Here is a 20262-nt window from a genome sequence, read left to right on the forward strand (position 1 = left end):
TTAAAAATTCTTTTTTAAATGATAATCTTAACGAAGAAGTTTATATGGATGCCCCACCAGGTATGAAAATTCCTAAAGATAAAGTTCTTCGTCTTCGAAAAGGTCTCTATGGTTTGAAACAGGCACCCAAAGCCTGGTATGATAGATTTAACGATGTTATGTTAGAAAATGGATTCTCTTCCTGTTATACAGACACTGCATTATTTATCAAAAAATCTGATGCATGTATTGTAATATTACTGTTATATGTTGATGATATGTTAATGATATGTTAATAACGGGTGATGATGTCAAAGGAGTCAAGGATATCAAATCCGTCTTGACTTCGAAATTTGAAATGTCAAACTTAGGGTTTCTGATATATTTCTTGGGAATTGAGGTTGCTTACTCCCAACGTGGTTATTTTCTATCTCAAACTAAACTTGCTTGTGAGATTATTGACAGGTCAGGAATCTCAAATGACAAAATTTGTGAAACTCCTAAAATAGTGGGCTCCAAAATAAAGATCGATGGCGGGATTCCTCTGACTGATCCTACACCTTACAAACAACCGGTAGGCTGGATAATGTATCTTAGCATCACTCGGCCTGATTTGTCCCATGTGATCCATATTGCCAGTCAATTTCAACATGCTCCCACAACGATTCACATGAGTGTCGTTCTTCGCATCATCAGATACTTAAAGGAAACTACAAATAAAGGAGTTTTTTTGTCTTCATCTTCTGAATTAAAGTTAATTGCCTATACTGATTCTGATTGGGGAGGTGACCCGAATAACCGTCACTCCACCACAGGTTTCTGTGTTTTCTTATGTGAATCATTGGTTTCTTGGAGGTGCAAGAAGCAACAAAAGGTCTCTTTGTCCTCCACCGAAGCTGAATATCGAGCCATGGCATCCACAACCATGGAAATTGTATGGATTCGGCGTCTTCTCTAAGACATGAGAGTATTAAAGAGCCAACAAAGTTATGCTGCGACAACAAAAGTGCAATATATATTGTCAAGAATCATACTTTTCATGAATGCACGAAGCATATAGAGATAAATTGTCACTATATCAGGGAAGAATATTTGAAGGTCATTGATCTTCCATATGTGACGTTTGAGTATCAACTGGCTGATTTCTTCACTAAGGCTCTTTGTTCTCCTAGATTTAATTTTCTTCTTGGCAAACTTGCAGTTATCGCACCGTAAGTTTGAGGGGGGGTGTTAAAATGTAATCCTTAATTTCGTCATATGTTCGTATATATATAGAGAGAGATACATATACATATATACTATGTATATATGTATACATCTCTCTCTCTCTCTCTCTCTATATATATATATATATCTTTTTTTATTTATTACCCAAAAAGGGTATTTCTGTAATTTTCTATTTTATGCATATTCCATTTGGAATATGATTGTATTTCTTTTTATTCTTTTATTTTTTCTTTTCTTTTTCGTGGTTTGTGCCACCTAGGAAAGCTCCCCAAAGAGTCGTTGAGGAGCCTCCAACGGTCACAAATGTGACCGTTGGGGGCTCCCAACGACTCCTTTGGGAGCCCCTTAGGTGGCTCCTCTTGTGGTGTATAAATAGAGGACTTCCCCTTGTATTTTGTTCAAGCTTGTGAGCTTAAGCTTGTCCTCTTTTCTAATATATTGTGGCATTTCATGCCTTTGTGCATGTCTGTATTGCTTTATGCTTTATGCTTTTATGCATATTTGTTAAGTCTTTTTTGAGTGCTTTTGTGCACTTCTCTTGTGAGGAATTAGTGCTTGTATGCGTATTGTCTCTTTGAAGACATTTTTAAAAAACCATGAGGAGAGAACCAACCACGAACCAAATTAGTTGTTCTCCCTAAATTGATACTTGCTATGCAAAGAGGCACAAGTACTAAAAATGCTGGGATAAGCACCCAACAATAATGCTAAAAGCCTAAAATGCATCAAACCCAAACATCCTGAGTTCGTTTTCACTCAAACAAATTTCTGGGCCTAAGAAGCTAAAAATGTCCTCAAATTTTGTTCTTTTTTTATAATGATACCATCCAACCAGAAAAAAAAAACATGTCTAGGTTTTGATGCAATTATGGAAACACGCCTACCTTTTTAGAAATTACAAAAAGCAGCTTGAGTTAGAAAATTAATTCTCAAATACACGACTCCATCTGAGGTGGGTTTGCCATGATTAACCCATGGTTAGCCTCGTGCAAATTAGCATATTACCCTCCTTTTCTTTTTTTCTTTTTTACCATTTAACCAAAAGCGAAAAATGGGGGGGTTCTTTTCTCTGTCTAAGCAACGAGTTTTGCCACCGGAGCTTGTCCACAGCAGGTGCTGCTTTCGAAGGACTGCTCCCCACCAGATTGTGGGATGCCAGAATCCACAACTTGGTGCTCTCTCTCTCTCATTTAAGGATTCAGGTATCTTTGTGTCACCAATTCATGTCTTCAAGCAACAATGGTGCACAAGTCATCCTCCTAAGCTGTAACGCCACCACTCGGTTGGGGCAGTTACGAGAAGAGGGGGAGCCGCTTGGGCGGTTATAAGAAAAGGGGGAAGCGTTACCGCTCTCCTCCCATGAAAATGGAAAGTGGGAGAGGGAAGGAGGGAAACGCCCTTCCCCGTTAAAGAAAGGAGAGGGGTGACGGATGCCCCTCACCCATGGCTATAAAAGCTATGGGTTCTCCTCTTTTTTCCCACTCGATTCAGCACACCCTGAGAGAGAGAGATGCCACCACCGGCCACAGGTAATTTCCCTTCCATTTCATTTGAAAAGCAGAGGACGCAGACAACCGCGGGGTTGCCGCTCATAGGGTTGGTGAAAACAGAGGGGTCCCCTCTGTTATCATAACCAACAACCAGTGATAGAAAAAGGAGGAAAAAGGGCAGCGAGCCGCCGGCAATGCCGCCCCCGATCATAGTGGACTGTTGCATCCTCAGCAACGGAGGGGTTGCGAGAAGCATACGCACAACAGAGAGGAGGGGGAGACAGTGTCTCGACGCAGACTCTATCTGCACACAACGGCAAACCGAGTCAGCTATGTTGCTCGGTCTGGCCATGACCCAGACTGAGCCGAGTCAGGGGATGACCAGGGTTACTCGGTCTGGGCATGCCCAGACCGAGCCAAGCAGTAAAAAAAATACATTTTGCAACAGATCGAGTTGGGTCTGAGTATTATCAACAGATCGACTCAGTCCGAACAGACCGAGTCAGATATGATTTGTTTCGGCAAACCGACTCGGTCTTGCCCTTGGCAGACCATGAAACGCCCTGAAATCTGACCTAAATTTTTTAGGATTTTTTTTTCAAGCCAGCAGAAATATTCAAATTTAAACAAACTAAGCATTTCAGGCACGTCACAGGAATCCTCAAAGCAATTACCATTCATTTCATTTCTAATAAAAAGTTTAAAACATAAGGTCAGAGTTTCTGAATGACTGGTTGACATAATTAATAACATCTAAATTAACTTTTGACATCCCGGGAATACAATAGATCATATATCTAGGTCCGTACACCATCCCACAACCGCTCTTTATCTTTTACTCTTCTCCTGAAAATAATAAAATAATTTGTGTCAGACTACAACCAGTCTGCGTAGGAGAATACTATGATTTTGCAAATGTAGTGTAACAAGTATGCAATGTGATGGAACAACTATAGATAGTAAAGTATGATACTATGCATGGCATGGATGAATAACAGAAAACTAATTTATTATATATCACAATTTTAACTCACGAAAAAGCATATCATAAATTATCATCTAATCAAATAAATAATCACAGGTTTAAACAATTAATCATACACACAATTAACTAACCATAAATTAACATGTTCATGCATCAAGCTCACAATTATTTGTCTGAGTGAAATCATGTATCAAGCTCACAATCATTTGTCTGAGTGAAAAGAAGTTAAATTTTATGTTTCTCTTGAATTATCCCGTGGGTACTCGCAGGCCAAGGCAACCGTAACAGAAGAGACCATTCGGAGGTTTATTATGCATTGGTATTTTATTAACCTAATGTCTAACTAAAACTGAAATCCTAAGGGAGTGGTTGAATAACCGAGAAAACCTCCCAAAGGCCCAAGACAATAGGATGCATCCCTAACTTCTGCAGAAGAATATGAAGCTACCGCCTAGGACAAAATTGGTAGTCTGAATCCCCTAACTCCAAAGACTGGGGACCAACGAGCCATTGCCGCTAGAAGCAAGAAATACATATCTTCAGAGTTGTGTACCATCTACCCTCTCCAAAGTAAGCTTGGATCTGAGTGGGTTGCTAACTTATTAATTTGTATTACTCGATTTGTTAGGGTTTTCCATGTTTTGAGCCCAATAGCTAAAAGACATTAGAGTTTCCCAAAATTTTGAATCATACCACAGTAGTAGTAAATCCCCAACCGTTCATACCTTAAATAGGTATGTTAACCAACCTTTGTCCATTTAATTGTGCAGACCCACCCAGAGTGCTCTGGTACCTTTAAACCATCAAGCACCAATGCCCTGGTACCTTTAAACCAGACAAATAACAGAATTATAGTATTTAAATTTCTCTGTGTATCCACTCTATAAACTCGAGGATCAATGCATAACCCTTTTTACCCTAGCTTGGCAACTCATGTGCCAGCATCAAACCGACCCGCAGGCTCGGTTACAAGATCATCATTCCTCATCATTATTTTTCAACAGCAAATTGCCACATGTCATTAGGTTTTGACTTGCGACATCCCAACACATGGTGACGTTGACTAATAGCTACGCCAAACAAGCAGAGACTCGTTCATTTCATTTAGAGATCTTGCAGTGTAACCTCGGAGGCAGTACATGTACCTACCCCTTTCTCCAATCACCTTCGCATTTGACCTTTCCAGGTGATATACAACTAAATGAGCATTTTGAACATTTCAGGAAGTATAAAGCTTTATATGCATTTGAACATCAACTTTATATGCAGCTTAATAACAAATGAATATGCGGCTTAGTATGCATTTTGAGCATCAACTTAATATGCATCGGAACCTCAACTTAATATGCAGCTAAATGTGCACTTGAACATCAACTTAAGATGCAGTTAATTACGCATTTGAGCATCACGAAATATGCAGTTAAATATGCATTTAAACCTTGACTTAATATGTAGCTTAATATCAACTTAAGTTGTTTAATATCAACTTGATATGCGGGGTAATATCTATTAAATCATATGTATAAGACTATAATACCCGATAGGGGTATTATAGTCTTTTCACATTGCTTATTAAACAATGTTTTTTTCTTTTCTTATTTTCTGTTTCCTTTTTCTTTTTTATTTCTTTTATTTTTTGTTTTTGGATTCACGCCAAAAGGGGGGCCCACCATAGAGTCGTTGGGGACCCCAACGGTCACAAATGTAACCATTGGGGGCTCCCAACGACTCTTTGGGAGCCCCCCTCTTGGCTCCTTTTTCAGCCCTCTCTCTTTGTATAAATAGGGGTGAGACCCCTTGTATTTCTTAAGCATTTTATGCTCTCTCTTTCAATAAAAGAGTTCTTTTATTTTAGTTGTGCCTTTTATAAAGCTTGTGTTTGTGTTGTCCCATAGTGAACTTGTGTATTGCTCCCTTTTGATATTTCTCCCTTGTTGGTGATTGTGAATGTATTTTTGCATTCATTATATTTTCACATACTTTATTACATGGTATCAGAGCCACTCGACTCTTGTAAGGTGAAGTTGTAACTTTCTCTCTTCTTTGTTCTCATACTACCTTATTGGAAGCAATGGAGGCCAAGATCGACCTATCATTCAAGCTAAATGGCAAAAATTACATGATGTGGGCATCCGCAATGGAGAATAACCTCAAAGGAAAAAAACTTTAGTTATGTAATGGGGTCCATTCTGGAACCTCAACTTGAGCTCACCAAGATTGAAAGAGGTCAAGAAAAAGCTCTTGAGGGAGATGCTCACCTCAAAGCTATTGAAGATCATCAAAGAAAAGTAGAAGATTGGGAGAGCAACCATGCAAAAATCCTAGCATGGTTTATGAACAATGTAGAACTCAAGGTATGTGCAAATATTGTCAAATTTCGCCGAGCCAATGAGGCTTGATTTTTTATGAAAAGTATGTATACCCAAAAAGATCTTGCAAGAGCCTATTTCTTGTAAGAAAATGTTAGAACTACTAAGCAAGGGGATATGAGCATTCAAGATTACTATAGTGCTTTAAACTCGGATGAGTTGGCTCTTTTAGAGCCAAAGTAGTATCTATGGAGGATGTTGAACTAAGACAAAAACAAATGTAACAAGACGATTGTTTCAATTTTTGTTCGGTCTATGTCCCGAATTTGAGCAAGTTAGGTCTTCACTCCTCCATAGATCCATTTTTTCTCCTATAGAAAATGCCATAGCCGAAATTATTCAAGAAGAAACTAGGCTTGGCATGAGTAAAAGCATTGATGAAGTGCTTATTGTATCCAAACTCGGCAACAATGTCAAAACATACAAACCACTTCATTTTGGAAAGTAAGGCAACTATGGTGGAAGAAAAATGATTGTATGCCATCATTGCCATGAGTCGGGTCACATTAAACCCGTTTGCCTGAAACTAAATGGGACATTCAAGTCTAAGGTGGCTTTTCTTGAAGAATCCACTACAAAAGAAGATAAAGGCAAGAGCGGAGACCTCAAGGAAACACTTGGTCAAATTTCTATGGCTCTTCAACACATTCTCAAAGCTACTTCCTCCACATCGGGTGTGGCCATTGCATCTACTTCACCTCCCGGTACGTACTCTTGGATCTTAGACTTCGGAGCCTCATTTCATATGACCCCACATGAGAATACATTAACTGATGTATGCATCAATTCAAGAGGCTCATGTATTTCTACGGCCGATGAAACCTTTTTAAAAATCACAAGTATTGGAACTCTTGATTCTAAAAATTCTCAAAATCTTTTTGTTCCAAAGGTTAGAGTTGTTCCAAAATTAAATCTAAATCACTTTTCAGTTTTCCAAATTGCTAACCATGGATGTGAAATATCTTTCTCATCTAATGGATGCTATGTGCAAGATCTCCAATCCGGGAAGCGGATTGGGCAAGGCCATAGGAAAGGCGACGTCTACTATGTGGATCATCTAAACCTTCCTACAAATTCTTTTTGTACTTATGTCCAAGATAAAAACATTGAAACTTGGCATAAAAGACTTGGACATCCAAGTTATTCGTAAATGTATCTTTTTTCATTTGGAAACAAATTTTGTAAGGAAAAAGACATCTATTGCAAAGATTGCATTTTTGGAAAAATGAAATTTATTCCATTTCCAACTAGAACTTTTCTCTCTTCAAGACCTTTTGAATTGGTGCACTCAGATGTATGGTGTTCATCTCCGGTTATGTCTAAAGGTGGTTATTCTTATTATGTCACTTTCATCGATGACTTCACTAGATATGTTTGGATTTATTTCCTTAGTTATAAATCGGAAGTGATTTCCTTCTTTAAAGAATTTCATATAAAAATACAAAATCAATTTCAAAGTAATATATTCATTCTCAGATCCGATTCTGGTGGAGAATACTTGTCTATTGAATTTCAAAATTATTTAAAGCAAAATGAAATTTGTCATCAAAAGTCGTGTCCTAGGACTCCACAACAAAATGAACTAGCGGAAAGAAAACATAAGCATATTATCGAAACCGCTAGAACTTTACTTGTATCTAAAAATATTTCAAAAAGCTTTTAGGTCGAAGCCGTCTTGACATCAACATATTTGATCAATAAAATGCCTTCTTCTAAACTAAAGAATGTATCTCCATATGATTTTTTTTTTTAATTTCCTCCTGACTTCAATTGTCTTCGCATCTTTGGTTGTAAATGCTTTGTTCTCTTGCATAAGAGAGACAAGTTATCTCCTAAAGTGATAGAAGGTGTTTTCTAGGTTATGGGGAAAACCAAAAAGGCTATAGATGTTTTGATTTTAAAAATAATAAACTATATGTTTCAAAAGATGTAACCTTTTTGGAAGATGAGAATGGATTTGAATAATTAGATAACCAAAACGAAGTTGATTACATGTTTCTACATGACCTTATTGATGATGTGTGTAATAATTCCATGAATCATCTTGAGGATATAGAGGATACATGTGATGTATCCAATATTGATATATCACCATCTAATGATGATATTAGTAATAAAAACAATAATGTTTATACCAGAAGAGGTCAAGAAAGGCCTATTAGTGCCTTGGAGAAATTCACCGAATCTTCAGAAGAAAATCCTATTAGAAGATCTTTTAGAGAATCAATCCCACCTAATAGGTTTGTGACATATGAGTCTCTTACTCCTAGCTATCGAGCATGTTTGATAACACTATATTCATATTATGAACCTGCTCAATATAATCAAGCCAAAACTATACCACATTGGGTTAAAGCCATGCAAATTGAGTTAGATGCCCTAAAAAAGGCCAATACTTGGAAAATTGTAACCCTACCTCCTCATAAAAAGCCTATTTGATGTCGATGGGTCTTTAAGGTTAAAACTAAAAGCGATGGATCCTTAGAAAGATATAAAGCTAGATTAGTGGCTAAAGAATATGCTCAAGAATATGGAATTGACTACGAGGAAACATTTGCTCCTGTAGCCAGAATGATAAGTGTTAGAACCTTAATAGTTGCCGCATCAACCAAAAAATGACCTATATATCAACTTGATGTGAAGAATGCCTTTTTAAATGAAAATCTAATTGAAGAAGTTTATATAGATCCGCCACCTGGAGTTAACATTGGACAAGTTCAAACTCTTAAACTTTTAAAAGCCTTATATGGTCTTAAGCAAGCCCCCAAGGCTTGGTATGATTGATTTAGTGATATCATGAACAAATTGGGTTTTTGTTCCTGTTATACTGACATTGCTCTCTTTGTGAAAAATATAGGTATGAATATTGTTATCTTGTTGCTTTATGTTGATGACATGATTATCACAGGAAATGCTCAACATAGTATTGTTAATGTTAAAAATATGCTAAAAGATAGTTTTGACATGGCTGATTTAGGTTTTCTTTCATATTTTCTTGGCATTGAGGTTGCATATTCTCTCCAAGGATATATATTGTCACAAATGAAATTTGTTGCAGATATATGTGCTAAGTCTGGTATTTTAGATGATAAAAAGGTGGAGACTCAAGAAGCAATCAATGCAAAATTAAGGTTGGAGGATGGGGTTCTTCTAGAAGATCTCACACCGTACAAACAACTCATTGGATCCCTCACATATCTTACTATCACTAAACCTGACATCACTCATGTTGTTCACTCTGCTAGCCAATTTCAGCATGCCCCTACAACTGTGCATATGAGTGTTGTGCTCCGGATCATTCGATACATCAATAATACTATAACTAAAGGGTTATTTCTATCCTCACCTTCTTCATTAAATTTACTTGCTTATATTGATACCGACTAGGGAGGTAATCTTAATGATAGAATCTCAACTACTAGCTTTTGTGTTTTTTTAGAAGATTCTTTAATTGCTTGGCGATGCAAGAATCAACAGAAAGTCTCCCTATCCTATATCGAAGCTGAGTATCAGGCTATGACAACTACTACAATAGAACTTGTGTAGCTTCGAAGTCTTCTCAAAGACATGGGGGTAGACATCACTGGCGCCTCAAAACTGTACTGCGATAATAAAAGTGCCATTTATATTGCGAGCAATCACACCTTTCATGAACCGACCAAACATATTGAAATGGACTGCCACTATGTTCGAGATGAGTATCTACGTGGAACAGTTGCATTGCCATATGTTACTTCAGAATATCAGCTTGCGGACTTTTTTACTAAAGTACTTCCTGCGCCTCGCTTCATGTTTCTCCTTGGCAAACTTTCTGTCGTCACCCTGTAAAGTTTGAGGGGCGGTGTTAAATCATATGTATAAGACTATAATACCTGATAGGGGGCATTATAGTCTTTTCACATTGTTTATTAAACAATGTTTTTTTTTCTTATTTTCTTTTTCCTTTTCCTTTTTTATTTCTTTTATTTTTTGTTTTTGGATTCACGCCAAAAGGGGGCCCCACCATAGAGTCATTGGGGCCCCCCAACGGTCACAAATGTGACCGTTGGGGGCTCCCAACGACTCTTTGGGAGCCCCCCTCTTGGCTCCTTTTTCAGCCCTCTCTTTGTATAAATAGGGGTGAGACCCCTTGTATTTCTTAAGCATTTTATGCTCTCTCTTTAAATAAAAGAGTTCTTTTATTTTAATTGTGCTTTTTATAAAGCTTGTGTTTGTGTTGTCCCATAGTGGACTTGTGTATTGCTCCCTTTTGATACTTCTCCCTTGTTGGTGACTGTGAATGCATTTTTGCATTCTTTATATTTCCACATACTTCGTTACAATATCAACTTAATATGCAGTTTAATTAATCAGGGGAAAATATTCAGAACATGCCGCAATTTGAGCATTACAATCTCAGAATATGAGATCGTTAAAACAGGGAAATAATCAGAACATGCCAAAATTTGAGCATTAAGCCTTCGGAGTGCATGAATCAGGAATAGATACATCTATTTTGAATGCAGCCAGACAGTATCATTGCTAACCATTTCCATTTGGTTTGAATCAGGATTTTTTTTTTTGACTTACAGTCTTACTTGTCTGCAATAACAATTTCGTTCTGCCATGATAATGAAAAAATAAGTATTCAAAACAAAACAAATAAGTGGCACGCTGATTGAACAACTTCTCATTGAAACAGTTAGCCAAAGCCGTGATTAAATAAGTTCTTCTCTAGGTAAGCTTACCATCGACTTTCATGTCTAATATATATATATAACCCAATTCAAATAACCAGCATGAAGACTGTTATGAAACCCTTATACAGAAATTAAGGGTGAAACTAACTAAAAGAAAATTAATGCTCTAGGTGTATTTTTCAGTCACTGATCTCAGCCATTAAATCGTTACCCAGAAAATGAATCAACAGGGTGCTATATGAACTTGCAGATGACTGATCCCTTTTTCTTTCTTTAAAACGCCAGCTGGGGTTCGGCAGACCCCAACCAGTCAAACGAGAGACCATTCACTACACAATATGATAACAGATACTTAATTTCCAAAAATTTAGTTCAAGCAAACCCCATAGGTCGGCGGATAGTAGACTTGCAGAATCTCGATTCTGCGTCTACAAAACCTTAAATCCACTCAGATGGGTGGGGCTACTATATCTTGCATTCTGGAAACATGTACACTATAATATCATAACACCTCCTACCTTTGAACCGAAAATCCCCAAGTTATTCGATTGCTTCCTTCCAGTTGTCGCGAATTCGAGCCCTCTTCACGCCGATTCCGCAAACACGAACGAGAGAGATGAAAATCCGAGGTAACGAGAGAGAGGAGGAGATGAGGGATCATAAAGAGAGAGAAAAACGAAGGGGTCGAGATCATGGAAAGATGGGGAAGATCGTGGGTGGGGGAGAGGAGTCGGTTTTTCCCCTCCCCACTCCTCTCCATGCCCCCCCTTTCATGAATGGGGGGATTTCAACCCCCATTCACCTTATTAGGGTTTCGGGTTCACTAATGACCCCCCCCCCCCCCCCCCTTTTAACTTTTTATTTTTTTTCATTAAACACACCAGCAGGTGCGGGTTTGGTTCGACCGAATCTGTGACCCACGACCCACTTATGTCTTTGGGTCCAAAGTTTGGGCTATTCGGATCCATCCTAGGATCCAAATCTATTAAGTTTTGAACCATTCCCTAATGGGTGCTAATGCGATATGGGTCTTCGATCCAATTTGTTTATGAATTCATGTGAGCAAATCTGGATCTGAGGACATGGCATTGGATAGAAATGATTGGAGGAGAAGGATTCATGTGGAAGACCCAGAATGATCTTTTTTGGTTCATATCGCCGACCCCAATTGTTTTGGGATGAAGGCATAGTTGTTGTTGTTGTACTACATGATTAGAACCATGGATCCAATTAATTTATCACGGATCCAATTAAAGGTACTTTGATCCTTACGCTTTCGATGCAAGGATCAACATCAATATTGAAGTTTCCGATGTCCAAAATCCAAATAAAATAATTTAGATCCAGATGTCTTCGGCATAAAGTTTTGAGATTCGAAGATCTTGTAAAATACTACGGACCCAAATAAACTACTATGGACTCTCCATAAGGTTTATTATTTTATTTTTTTTATTAAAGATCCAATTTAAACCCGCGGATCCACTCAATTCATCCTGGATCCAATATCCAATCTGGCCATGATAACAAGGATCCACTACCAAAGGTCCGATCCATTTGACCAAAAACAATTATTAAATATTCAATCTAATGTTCGTGATCTGATATCTAAGACCCGAATGAAACATCAAAGATTCAAAAGGATATTAGGGATCTGACATTAAAGATCCAAACAAGACATCCAAGATCCAAAACACATAGAACAATAAAAATTATCCTTGTACCAACTTAAAAACATATATTTCAAGTTTATTTATCTGATAAAATTCACGGGTATTACAGACCAGCTCGGTCTAGGCAGACTGACACAGTACTCTTGGCAGACCGACTCTGTCAAGATCGAGTTGGCCATTTTTTTTAGACATATATATATATATATATATATATATATATATATATATATACACGTGCGTCAGTGGAATTGTATGTGTACATAAAGCAGAGTGAAAATCGAGATGGCAAAGACCTCGATTTTCCAATACAAGCCGGATCCAGGTTTGGATCCAAACTCAAATCAGATCGCATGTACCTAAAGTGGATCCAAAACTAATTGGATCTAGTTGAGTTTAATCCAAATCCAAGACTTTTCCAGTGTTGACACCATACTTGTGCCAAACCATTATAAAAGGTTTGGATCAGGCATATCGGATCCAAGATCCAGTCAGAATTGCAGTTGAAAACTTAAATGATCCGCTCTGTAAGAAGAGTGTATCTGGATCTAGAATTTACTTAAAAGTTGAACTACTGTTAAGTATGGTGAAAAGATATTGTATAAAGACAACAAATTGTTGACATTATATAAAACTGGGGGTGTCGAAGAGTAAAAAGACCATTTTGCCCTTAGTATGCCTGATTAGTAAACATTGCATGACTTGGCACCCTGATGCCGGATTCAAGTGATTTTTGGATCCTTGGATTCTTCTCTTTGAGTAGGATCCGTTAGCAAGGGATGTGATGACAAACTCTGAAGGAACAAAGTCAGAGTTTGGCATTAAAGCTCAGTAGTATTTTCATAATTTTCACAAAAATGAGACTTTAAATGATTATATAGAATATTCGTTTATTTCATATCAAAACCTGCGAGAAGGCTAAAGTTATTTCTTAGAATTGAAATTTAAGCATTTCAGGTAAGTGAACATTTGCAAATTCTTCCTTAGTTAAATAAAATACATGATTAGTTTAGGCATCTACAATATGATTCCATGTGTTTTAAGTATGCTGGTTTTATTTTATTGTGAATAGAACAACTGTTTAGCATGCTTAGGAATCTATAATCATGATTGTAAAACTAACGCAAAAAAAAAATCTTCGGACCCGAGTCGGATACGGATCCGACCTGGACCCGCTAGGGTTATCGAGGGCGAGGGTTTCTTTAAACCCTTCTTCCCCATGCGCTGCACTTCCCCCTCTAAACAGGGAAACCCACGAAGGGTTTCCTGATTTACACCCCCCCCCCCTGGTGCCTTTAAGAGCACGCAAGGGTGAGGGAGGAGCCCTCACCCCTGCGCTCTTCCTCCTCCACCTCTCGACTCCTCCTCCGTGTCCCTCGCTCTCAGTGTGCGACCGAACCCCGGCGCCGACGACCTCGCGTCTGACGCCTCTCAGGGGAGCCAACGTCGCCTCCGCCCTCTTGTTCGATCAACGTAGTCGTTGCCGCCATCGCCGGTGACCTCACAAGTACGCCCTCCCTCTCTTCTCCTATCTTCTTCTTCCTCGGTTCTTCTTCTCCTTCCTCTGCGCTCGTCGAGGCGGCCCCCTGCCGCGCCCTCCCTCTCTCTCTCTCTCTTTTTGGTTCGCCAGGAGGCCGGTGGCCCCCTGTCGCGCTCTCTCCCTTCTCCCCCTTTCTTTTGCATTCACCGGGAGGCCGGCGGCCCCCTGCCGCGCCTCCCCTCTCTCTTTGCATACGTCGGGATACCGGCGGGAGATCGACGGCCCCCTACCGCACCTCCCCTCTCTCTTTGTGTTCGTCGGGAGGCCGGCAGGAGGCCGACACCCCCTGTCGTGCCTTCCCATGCTCCCTCTGTTTGCCGGAGGGCCAGCGGCCCCTGTCGTGACCTCCCTTTCTCTCTGTTCCCCCTCCCAAGTCTGTGCATTTTCTCTCGTGCAAGACGTGTTCCTTTGAGCAGTTGGCTCGTCTCTTTATTAGAGAGAGAGTGAGATTGCACGGAGTGATAGACTATTATATCCGATAGAGATTCAAAATTCACTTTCAAGTTTTGACAAAGCTTTCAAAAAGCAATAGAAATTCAATTGAAGATTAGCACAGTCTTTTATCCTCCGACATATGCACAATTGGAAAGGATCATCCAAATACTGGAGGATATGTTGCGAGCTTGTACATTGGAGTATCACAACTCTTGGCACACGATTATGTCATTAATGAAATTCACTTATAACAACAAATTTTTGACCATCATTGGTATAGCTCCCTACAAAGCTTTATATGGGAGACATCGTAGAACGCCTCTATGCTGAGACCAGGTAGATAAAAGAAAAACCTTAGGGCCTGAAATTGTTCGACAAATGAAGGAGCATATCAAATTCATCCGTGGAAGACTCCTAACAGCTTAGAGCCATCAGAAAAGTTATGCAGATAAGAGACGACGTGAGTTGAAATTCGAGTAAGGTGACCACGTTTTCTTGAAGATATCACCGTTTAAAGGAGGTTCAGAAAGAAGGGCAAATTAAGTCCAAGATATATTGGACCCTTCGAAATTTTGAAAAAAGATAGGATCTACAGCCTATCGATTGGCATTACTCCCATCGCTATCCAGGATGCATAATGTGTTTCATGTATCCATACCAAGGATGTACCAGATAAGGTAGAATCAGTGTTGGATATCCAAGAAGATTTAAGTACTCGAGAAGAACCAATCGAGACTTAAGAATTCAAAAGGCATAAGTTGAGGAATAAGGTTGTTTCGATGGTCCTGGTGAGATAGAAGCATCACAGTGAGAATGAAACTCTGTGGGAGAGTGAAGCAGACATTCGCTCACAATTTTCTCAATTATTTCCTAGTAAGATTCAGGATGAATCTTCTTTTAAAAGGGGTGGAATTGTAACGCCACCGCTCAGTTGGGGTGATTACGGGAAGAGGGGAAGTCGCCTGGGCGGTTACAGGAAGAGGGGGAAGTGCTACCCCTCTCCCTCCCACGAAAATGGAAAGTGGGAGAGGGAAGGGGGAAAACGCCCTCCCCCATTAAAGGAAGGAGAGGGGTGAGGGGGGTAACATATGCCCCTCACCCATGGCTATAAAAGTCATGGGTTCTCCTTATTTTTCCACTCGATTCAGCACACCCTGAGAGAGAGAGAGAGACTCAAAGAGAAAGAGAGAAGGAGAGGAGGCGCAGTGGCAGTGAGAGACACCACCGCCGACCACAGGTAAGGTCTCATTCCCCTTCTTCCATTTTATTTGAAAAGCAAAGGACGTCGGCAACCGCAAGGTTGCCGGTGCATTGTAGAGACGCTGGGATAGGGAGAACCCTGTCACTGTCGCTTGTAGAGTTGGTGAGAACAAAGGGGGTTCCCTCTGTTATCACAACTGACAACCGGTGATGGAAAAATGAGGAAAAAGGGCAGGCAACCACCAACAATTGGTGATTGTCGGCGGTGCCACCTCGATCACAGCGGACTGCGGTAGCCCCGACAATGATGGGGTTGACGAAAGCAGCCGCACAACTGAGAGGAGGGGGAGATAGTGTCTCGACCCCATGTGACAAGCATACTCAGTATGCACATAACGGCAGACCGAGTCAGTCGTGCTGCTCGGTCTGGGCATGACCCAGATCGAGCCAGGTCAAGGAATGACTAGGGTGACTCAGTCCAAGCAGAAAAAAAAAAACACATTTTGCGACAGACCGGGTAGGGTCTGAGTATTATCAGCAGATCGACTCGGTCTGAATCGGGAGTAATTTGCATTCGGTAGACCGACTCGATCTGGACAAAGTGAGCCTGATCCATAGTCAGAGAAAATAGATTCGGTCTGAGCAGATCGAGTCGGGTCTGCTTTCAGCAGACTGACGCGATCTAGACCGAGTCGGTCTGCCAACTCCAGATCGAGTTGGGCCCACAATTGGGTTAGATCGAGTCGACCGGATTTATATATATATATATATATATATATATATATATATATATATATATATATATATATATATATATATATATGTGTGTGTGTGTGTGTGTGTGCGGAATTGGATGGGTACATAGAGCAAAGTGAAAATCGAGATGGCGAGGACATCAATTTTTCAATATGAGTCGAATCTAGGTTTGGATCCAAACTCAAATCGGATCACATATACCTAAAGTGGATCTAAAACTAATTGGATCTAGTTGGGTTTAATCTAAATCCAAGACTTTTTCAGTGTTGAGGCCATACTTGTGCCAAACCATCATAAAAAGGTTTGGATCGGGCATATCGGATCCAAGATCCAGTCGGAATTGCAGTTGAAAACTTAAATGATCCGCTTTGGAAAAAGAGTGGATCTGGATCCGAAATTTAATTAAAATTTGAACTACTGTTAAGTATGGTGAAAAGATGTGGTGTAAAGACAAAACAAATTGTTGACATTACATGAAACCGGGGGTGGTCGAAGAGTAAAAAGACAATTTTGCCTTTAGTATGCCTGATTAGTAAACAAAGCATGACTTTGCACCCTGATGCCGAATTCAAGTGATTTTTGGATCCTTGGATTCTTCTCTCCGAGTAGGAGACATTAGCAAGGGATGTGATTACAAACTTTGAAGGAACGAAGTCAGAGTTTGGTATTAAAGCTCAGGAGTATTTTCATAATTTTCACAAAAACGAGACTTTAAATGATGATATAGAATATTCGTCTATTTCATATCAAAACCTGCGAGAAGGCTAAGGTTATTTCTTAGAATTGGAATTTAAGCATTTCAGGTAAGTGAACATTTGCAAATTTCTCAGTTAAATATAATACATGATGATTAGTTTAGGCATCGTACGATATGATTTCATGTGTTTTAAGTATGTTAGTTTTATTTTATTGTAAATAGAACAACTGTTTAGCATGCTTAAGAATCTATAATCATGATATTTTGTATGATGTTTAAATGAGACAATACATGCTACATGTTTTTTGCTTTATGACATTATTTAAATTATAAAAATCATGACATTTCTGCGTGTAAAAAATTGATGTATGATGTTGAAAATTGAGTGTAGAGTTCAGAGTTTTGAGATAGGATCTGTCTTGAGAATATCATGCTTATGCCTTATGAGGGGCATTGTAAGTGTCGTGATTTAATAAGTCGACTCTGTGGTGGGTCGTTATCATTAAATATATGATATGTGAATACGTATTAAAAGTAGTTAGTGGACATATATTGATGATTGTATAAAGCACTAACTTTAAGAAATAAAATTTAAAAGAATAATGTGCATAGGATAACTACACAGAGTCTAATAAGGAACTCTATTAGGAGGCATGGTCTAGGACATTGTTAAGGTATGTACCTCATGTGTACTTTGGGAATTTCTTAGACATTCCTAAGTGACCCTTAAGGGTTAAAACATTGCCCACTAGAAGTAGCATGAACCACAAAATCTTGGGTGCAGGTATAGTTTCTCGGCACCTTGGGGGCAGGTATAGCTCTTTGAGTACCTAGGGTGCAGGTATAGCCACCCTAGCTCTTCGGCTAGCTATAGATGAACTCTTTGTGGCTCCCGACGAGCATCTACAACACTTGTGTCTATAGTCTGGGCCAATTCGAACTATGTTGTTGTGAGTGGTTCATATGTCTGGCCAACGTTGTAGACTCTAAGTTGTCTAAATGAGTTGCTACGCACGAAAAGACTACATCTGAAATAGCTAATTAGAGTAGATTATGATTGTGCATATGAGGATAGAATTACGGTAAAAGAGAATAAAATTCATAAACAACATGTATGCTTAGTTAGCAAACTAAACCAAGACTAGGAGCTTAGATCTCACTACAGTTGTAACAGTCATATCTATTTATAAATAAAAACTTACTGAGTTATAGACTCACCCCTTCTTTTGGTTGCAACTGTAGGTTCAAAGACTGTTGCCAATAGAAGGAACTAGTCGAGAACTTTGACTCTACTGCTACCAGACTGATAAATCTGCTAATAAACTGATGTGATCTGCAGAAAGTGTGAGAAAAGGAGGGGAAGAGAAGAGGTTTCAGAAATCGGCAGTCAATCTATCTGTAGTTGCACTAGTGTTTCATTAGTTTTAATAGGGTTACAATGATCTTTTTACAAGGACAAAATTGCCCCTTGTTAGTAACACATGTTACATTATAATACAACTAAAGCAAAACTCGTGAATGAATATGGATCCTTTATCGGATCCATATCCAATCCATATTCCACATTCTAATACCCTCCCTCAAGTTGTGCATGGGGTTGAACCATGTGCAACTTGTTCTTCAGATACCAGAAGCGGTGACTTGTAAGACCTTTTGTAAACATATCGGCAACTTGGTCTTCTGAAGGCACATAAACTGGTTCAATCTCTTTGTCGGCTATCTTTTGTCTGATGAAATGTTGATCGATTTCAATATGTTTAGTCCGACTGTGATGAACAAGGTTGAATGCAATTTGTATAGCACTTCTATTATCACACATAAGTGTCGAATTTGAGATATCCTCTCTCATCTCTATAAGAAGATGCCTAATCCAGGTCACTTCTGCTGTGGTAGCTGCCATAGATCTATACTCTGCCTCTGTGCTAGATCTTGCCACAGCCTTCTGTTTTCTGCTACTCCATGAGACAAGATTTCTCCCAATGAAAACACAGTATCCTGAAATAGACCTCCTCTCATCTGGATCCCCTGCCCAGTCTGCATCTGTATAGGCCAGTAATGTCATGTTTTGGTGATTTCCATGAACATTGAGTATATGTGAGTTCATCACCCACCGTTCCTTTTAGATAGCGAAAGATGCGTTTGACAGCATCCATGTGACCAGTCTTTGGTTCATGCATGAATTGAGATACTTGATTGATAGAATACACAATGTCTGGCCTAGTGAAGGTAAGGTATTGTAGCATACCTACTAAACTCCGATACTTGACTGCATCAGGATATAACTCACCATCACAAATACTGAGCCTTTGGTTAACAACACTAGGTGTGGGTAGAGGTTTACAATCTGTCATTCCTGCTTTAGCCAGAAGATCAAGAGTGTATTTATGTTGAGTTAATGACATTTTATCACCTTGTTTGTCTACCTCTACTCCAAGAAAATATCTCAACCCCCCAAGGTCTTTCATTTTGAACCGCATACTCAATAGAACTTTAATTTGTTGAATGTGGTCTGAAGCATTACCAGTGATAACAATATCATCAACATATATGAGTAAGAAAACCATAGTGGTACCGTTCCTATATATGAACAGAGAATGGTCAAGTTGGGAACGAAAGAAACCATGTTTATGGATTTCTAAGGAAAAACTTTCAAACCATGACCTAGAAGCTTGCTTCAATGCATACAAAGCTCTAGTTAACTTGCATACATATTCTTTTGGGCTTCCCTCTGCATAACCTTGAGGCTGCTCCATATAGACCTCTTCCTTTAAGTCCCCATTAAGGAATGCATTCTTAACATCAAGCTGACCGAGGATCCACCCATGTTCAATTGCCAAGCCAAGTATAATGCGAATAGTACCCATTTTCACCACTGGGCTGAATGTCTCATCATAATCCTGACCATATTCTTGAGTGAAACCCTTGGCCACAAGACGCGCCTTGTACCGTTCAATGCTACCATCCGGTTTATATTTAATTTTATAAACCCATTTGGAACCAACAACATTTTTGTCTGGAGGACGGCCAACTATCTCCCATGTTCGACACTCATGAAGTGCCTCGATCTCCTCATTCATCGCTTCAATCCATTTGTTGGATTGGATAGCTTGATGAAAACCAAGTGGTTCATCATGTTTTTCAATCTGGGATAGAAAAATCTGAAAGTCCATAGAAAAGTTGTCATAACTAACCCACTTTTCAATAGGATGCCTTATCTTCTTGGTGCTTCTCTGTCATT

At 39.2% G+C, this 20262-nt stretch overlaps 1 protein-coding gene across 4 annotated transcripts in view; it reads right to left on the bottom strand.

The window, feature by feature from the left end:
• LOC149843852 (gamma-glutamyl hydrolase 2-like) overlaps window positions 1-20262 on the bottom strand; it is a 112732-nt gene that overhangs the window by 26328 nt on the left and 66142 nt on the right. The window contains exon 8 of one of the 4 annotated variants that reach the window (XM_090000097.1): window positions 3371-3542. The exons of the other annotated variants lie outside the window; for them this stretch is intronic. Within the exon in view, the coding sequence (XP_089856223.1) occupies window positions 3525-3542 (18 nt within the window). The 3' untranslated portion in view covers window positions 3371-3524. Of the gene's footprint in view, window positions 1-3370; window positions 3543-20262 lie in introns of those variants that run through there. 4 annotated transcript variants of the gene reach the window in all.

Source organism: Nuphar pumila, chromosome 3 (assembly GCF_984573655.1).
Source record: "Nuphar pumila chromosome 3, dmNupPumi1.hap1.1, whole genome shotgun sequence".
Taxonomy (NCBI): domain Eukaryota; kingdom Viridiplantae; phylum Streptophyta; class Magnoliopsida; order Nymphaeales; family Nymphaeaceae; genus Nuphar; species Nuphar pumila.